Consider the following 6,236-nt stretch of genomic DNA (forward strand, 5'->3'; position numbering starts at 1 on the left):
GCAGCGGCCGTGGCGCGTTTCCCCTCATAGCCGCTGCGAAGCTGTGTCAGTGACAGCCAGCCGCTGCGGCAGACGAGGGCTATGTTCGGAATGGAGGAGGCGGGGCCCGCCTCCTCTTACATCACTGGCCAGCGACCAGTGATGTAAGAGAAGGTGGGGCCCGTCGATAGCAGAGGAGGCGGGGCTCCGGGACGGAACAGGAGTCGGGGCCCGGCGACCACAGAGGCGCTGACAGGTAAGAGATCTCAGACCCCACTATAGAGAGTCTATGGCGGGCTCTGTGGGGTCACTCTCCGCTGGGGCTCTGCCACTAGCAATCACGGGGGCCCCATACAACATTTTGCTATGGGGCCCTGTGATTTGTAGTTATGCCCCTGACTGCTGAGAGCTAGGACGTTGGAAACAGCTCAATGCAAAATGATGACCGTTGTGTATCTGGGGATTATGGGCGCAGATACCTGCAGCTCTTGTATCCGTCTGTGGATGGCTTCCAGGCTGCTGCTTCGAAAGTGAAGGAAACCGAGAGAGGAGAGGGCCTGTGCGGAGTGACAGATCGCCGCCGGCGTAGGGAGGAGGAACAGAAAGTCAGAGAGAGTGAAACCAGAGGGAATGGGTTAGTCGAGCTAGGAAGACAGGACAGAAGGCTGAAGAAAGACTTTGAAGGCCCAGATAATAGCCTTGGTTCCATAGAATAACTCTACGGCTGGGGAGAAGGGTATGCTGGATACCAGCGAGCACTCAGCGCCAAGCAGCTGCTGCAAAAGCACATACATCTGATGCACTTAGAGTACTGCCCCTGTATGAAGCACTGCCAAGGCCAGATCCAGAATATGGGGCCCCATTCTGGGCACAATGCTGTAGGAAGGATCGGAGAATGTATATATAATGAATATAAAGGTCGATGTATAGATCCTGGGAAATGTTCTTCTTTTATTTCAAGGGGACATACAAATGGTGAAAGGACAATTCTACCACCGTCATAGGAAGGGACTCATGATGGGAAGAGAGGTATGGGAGTGGAATGCTCTGCCGCATGATGGAGTCATACCAACGTTACTCTTCCAGCTAATCATATCCACAGTTCTAATCCTTCTCTCACTCTACAAGGGAAGTCACGGCAGGAATTACCTCCGGAATATGATGCGTCTGCCCCGGTAGAGTCAGGGACACGGTTGGGTTTTTTTTTTGTTGTGCTTCACCAAGTGTCTTTTTTCAGCTCCTGGCGAGCAATTGAAACAAGCAAGCATTTAGTACGGAGGGTTAGTAAATCATGCTAGGGGACACCTCGGACAAAGCAGAGCACAGTGTGCAGGAGATAAGGAGCTCCATCATTGGTCAGCCGGGATATATTTATCATAGCTCCTCCACTACACGGAGTGATCTGCATAGACCTGCACAATCTGCAAGTGGCCAATCTTCGGCAGGATTCAGGATCAGGAGGAACCAACTCGCAGACTTACCTGTGGTGGTAGAATGCCACCCTGCTTCCTCCAGGAGATTGTCGCCATAGGACTGCCACCAGCTCTGCAATACAGGCGGACTGTGTCACCTTCTCTGACTTCGGTACGTTCTGGGCTCACCTGGACAACTGGAAGATTCCCACCTACTGATACATGGGACACAATGACACAAGATGAACCTCTATACTCATATTCACCTCATACCGACAAACTACATTCATGCAACAAACGTTTCACATATAATGTAGCAAAGCCAAGAAGGACTGGGAGAAGAGCTGTGATCTCCAGCTGACCAAGGCCTGGTAGAAGAGCTGTGATCTCCAGCTGATCAAGGCCTGGGAGAACAGCTGTGATCTCCAGCTGACCAAGGCCTGGTAGAAGAGCTGTGATCTCCAGCTGACCAAGGCCTGGTAGAAGAGCTGTGATCTCCAGCTGATCAAGGCCTGGTAGAAGAGCTGTGATCTCCAGCTGACCAAGGCCTGGTAGAAGAGCTGTGATCTCCAGCTGACCAAGGCCTGGTAGAAGAGCTGTGATCTCCAGCTGATCAAGGCCTGGTAGAAGAGCTGTGATCTCCAGCTGACCAAGGCCTGGTAGAAGAGCTGTGATCTCCAGCTGACCAAGGCCTGGTAGAAGAGCTGTGATCTCCAGCTGACCAAGGCCTGGTAGAAGAGCTGTGATCTCCAGCTGACCAAGGCCTGGTAGAAGAGCTGTGATCTCCAGCTGACCAAGGCCTGGTAGAAGAGCTGTGATCTCCAGCTGACCAAGGCCTGGTAGAAGAGCTGTGATCTCCAGCTGACCAAGGCCTGGTAGAAGAGCTGTGATCTCCAGCTGACTAAGGCCTGGTAGAAGAGCTGTGATCTCCAGCTGACCAAGGCCTGGTAGAAGAGCTGTGATCTCCAGCTGACTAAGGCCTGGTAGAAGAGCTGTGATCTCCAGCTGACCAAGGCCTGGTAGAAGAGCTGTGATCTCCAGCTGACTAAGGCCTGGTAGAAGAGCTGTGATCTCCAGCTGACCAAGGCCTGGTAGAAGAGCTGTGATCTCCAGCTGACTAAGGCCTGGTAGAAGATCTGTGATCTCCAGCTGACTAAGGCCTAGTAGAAGAGCTGTGATCTCCAGCTGACTAAGGCCTGGTAGAAGAGCTGTGATCTCCAGCTGACCAAGGCCTGGTAGAAGAGCTGTGATCTCCAGCTGACCAAGGCCTGGTAGAAGAGCTGTGATCTCCAGCTGACCAAGGCCTGGTAGAAGAGCTGTGATCTCCAGCTGACCAAGGCCTGGTAGAAGAGCTGTGATCTCCAGCTGACCAAGGCCTGGTAGAAGAGCTGTGATCTCCAGCTGACCAAGGCCTGGTAGAAGAGCTGTGATCTCCAGCTGACTAAGGCCTGGTAGAAGAGCTGTGATCTCCAGCTGACTGAGTCCTGGTAGAAGACCTTAGCTCCAGCTGACCAAGTCCTGGTAGAGGAGCTGTGATCTCCAGCTGACCTGGGCCTGGTAGAGGAGCTGTGATCTCCAGCTGACTAAGGCCTGGTAGAAGAGGTGTGATCTCCAGCTGACCAAGGCCTGGTAAAAGAGCTATGATCTCCAGCTGACCAAGGCCTGGTAGAAGAGCTGTGATCTCCAGCTGACCAAGGCCTGGTAGAAGAGCTATGATCTCCAAACCCGTAATCAGTTTGGGAACACTAGACTTCCGAGATGGGACAATTGAAGAATTCTGCACATTTCACACACTGGTGGAGTAAAGCATTTGTGTCATCGTTGTCCTCGCTACTCACTGTGTACTCGCAGATCGGCCCGGGCAATGTGGTGTCCATGACTGTTGCGGACGGTGCAGGTGTACTGACCCTCATCGGAGTGCTGGGCGGATGGGAATCTCAGGACACCTCCCTGGATGCTTGCTCTAGAGGAGATGCCTCCGTTCTGTCCACCTGAGGGAGACACGGCATGGGGATTACTGGCGAGTCGTCTTACTACCACAGTTCTTGGGTCATTCTCTGCTTCCATCTATTTACCTGTCCATTCCACGGTCGGTGGAGGGTTCCCGGACGCTGTGCAGCGGAACTCTGCCGGTTGACCCTGCTGGACAGTCAGCTGCCTGGGTTCAATGATGGCTGTGGGGTGGGTCCCTGTTCCAGCTACAATATGGTGGAAAAGACATTACAGCAAACACATCATAACCCACAATCCTACGGAGAGCTCCTGGACTGTAATACTCCCCGAGATATAGCTACATACGTCTGCCCCTCCAGTGTCATGCGACTCATTTGGATGGAATATGAAAACTGGAGGAGGTTGGACTGCGTTAGTTTTCTAAGCTGTGCGGACTATCCTCCTCTATAGGTTACACTGACCCTTCCCATTCCTCCAGGTTTTATAACTTCATGCTGATCTGTAGAACCTGAGACATTGGGCCACTGGAAGTGGTCTCCCTTTCATTGCTATTACTTCTCGTAGGGTCATGCATCATGCACCCTACACCTATAGAGGACCTCTATGTCCCGGCATGTCCTGGCATCTAACAGCCGTACTTCCAGACATGCTGGAAGCGGTCAGCCGCCTTCCTCCTGAGGGTAACAAATACTGCGTTGGCACGCACAGCTGTGTAGATTCTGCAATCCGGGATGATGGAATGGAAGGAAGCCGAGGTCACGTGTGATGGAGAAGTCACGGAGAGCTGGACATTAGTACCACAAACACACAATATTAGTCACTGACTGTATCCTCATCTGAATGACACGCACACACAATGCGGGGTGATGGGTCTGCTCCGACATGCAAGGAAGCAGCCTTTGGCATTCATGGCGGTATGGTAGGGATCATGGCTGCAAAAGAATGGTAGATCAGGCAGTTTGGCATGCTACAGTGACGGTGCTCAATGGTTCCGAGCACTCCATGCCAACTTACACGGACTGTGTCCTTCAAAGGTCTCAAATGGTCCATAAAACATCTTTGTCTGGGACGTTTCTGTGGATAGGAACCAACTTTATTTAAAACATTCACAACCACACAAATGGAATCTGTCCAGTAATTGTACACAAGGTCCCCACCAGTATAAGGTCCCCACCAGTATAAGGTCCTCCCAGTATAAGGTCCCCCACCAGTATAAGGTCCATCCCAGTATAAGGTCCCCCCAGTATAAGGTCCCCCCAGTATAAGGTCCCCCCCAGTATAAGGTCCCCCCCAGTATAAGGTCCCCCCCAGTATAAGGTCCCCCCCAGTATAAGGTCCCCCCCAGTATAAGGTCCCCCCCAGTATAAGGTCCCCCCCAGTATAAGGTCCCCCCCAGTATAAGGTCCCCCCCAGTATAAGGTCCCCCCCAGTATAAGGTCCCCCCCAGTATAAGGTCCCCCCCAGTATAAGGTCCCCCCCAGTATAAGGTCCCCCCCAGTATAAGGTCCCCCCCAGTATAAGGTCCCCCCCAGTATAAGGTCCCCCCCAGTATAAGGTCCCCCCCAGTATAAGGTCCCCCCCAGTATAAGGTCCCCCCCAGTATAAGGTCCCCCCCAGTATAAGGTCCCCCCCAGTATAAGGTCCCCCCCAGTATAAGGTCCCCCCCAGTATAAGGTCCCCCCCAGTATAAGGTCCCCCCCAGTATAAGGTCCCCCCCAGTATAAGGTCCCCCCCAGTATAAGGTCCCCCCCAGTATAAGGTCCCCCCCAGTATAAGGTCCCCCCCAGTATAAGGTCCCCCCCAGTATAAGGTCCCCCCCAGTATAAGGTCCCCCCCAGTATAAGGTCCCCCCAGTATAAAGTACCACATTCCCCACCATACCCTTGTCTTCACAATGGAGGTGTACGTTAGGACAAGACTTTTGTCTTAGTTTTGGATGGGGGATGGGTCTTATTCTCTCAGATTCATCCCTCTATGTGTTCTGATGAACATTGAGAATTGATGGGAAATCCAAAATGTCAGAGTTGTCACCCGAACAAGACACGACGGCTGATCTCCCAGTGGGGACACCTGTGTCAGAGAAGAGCTCCCTTCAATGGAAGGAGATTTCCTTTCACTTCCTGTTGCTAGGAAATCGAGGGAAATCTTTCCGAGGGGACATTCCATAACCCTTCCCGACCATCTAACACTAACGCAAAGCTCGGACTGTACATACACTTTATATAAACTCTTCCAATAAAGCAACAGAGCTGATGTTTTATAGGACAATGTTATTCTGGTTACCCCCTCACACCGTGTCCCCTCACACCGTGCCCCCTCACACAGTGTCCCCTCACAACGTGTCCCCTCACAACGTGTCCCCTCACACCGTGCCCCCTCACACCGTGCCCCCTCACACCGTGCCCTCTCACACCGTGCCCCATCACATCGTGTCCCCTCACACCGTGTCCCCTCACACCGGGCCGTATAACAGCTACATTACACAGAGGCGCAGTGCTGGAGGTAATGAAAGCCACGAGCTTTATTCATGGTCAGCAGCCGAGCTGCCGTCTATATACAGGGGAGTGCACACAGTATATATACAAAACAGCAACACACGCTCTATATACTAATCATATCAGGGGTCTCCAGTGAAGGATCTGGTGACCCTACATCATATCAGGGGTCTCCGGTGAAGGTTCTGGTGACCCTACATCATATCAGTGGTCTCCAGTGAAGGTTCTGGTGACCCTACCTCATATCAGTGGTCTCCAGTGAAGGTTCTGGTGACCCTACCTCATATCAGTGGTCTCCAGTGAAGGTTCTGGTGACCCTACCTCATATCAGTGGTCTCCAGTGAAGGTTCTGGTGACCCTACCTCATATCAGTGGTCTCCAGTGAAGGTTCTGGTGA

At 52.5% G+C, this 6,236-nt stretch overlaps 1 protein-coding gene across 1 annotated transcript in view; it reads right to left on the reverse strand.

The window, feature by feature from the left end:
- HSPG2 (heparan sulfate proteoglycan 2) overlaps window positions 1–6,236 on the reverse strand; it is a 95,713-nt gene that overhangs the window by 44,106 nt on the left and 45,371 nt on the right. Inside the window, exons 51-54 of the mRNA XM_018574083.1 lie at window positions 4,359–4,418; window positions 3,467–3,589; window positions 3,230–3,382; window positions 1,461–1,603 (exon numbers count right to left, since the gene is read on the reverse strand). Of these exons, the coding sequence (XP_018429585.1) occupies window positions 1,461–1,603; window positions 3,230–3,382; window positions 3,467–3,589; window positions 4,359–4,418 (479 nt within the window). The remainder of the gene's footprint in view (window positions 1–1,460; window positions 1,604–3,229; window positions 3,383–3,466; window positions 3,590–4,358; window positions 4,419–6,236) is intronic.

The sequence above is a fragment of the Nanorana parkeri genome, unplaced genomic scaffold, assembly GCF_000935625.1.
Source record: "Nanorana parkeri isolate BGI_ZX_2015 unplaced genomic scaffold, ASM93562v1 scaffold2726, whole genome shotgun sequence".
Classification (NCBI taxonomy): Eukaryota; Metazoa; Chordata; class Amphibia; order Anura; family Dicroglossidae; genus Nanorana; species Nanorana parkeri.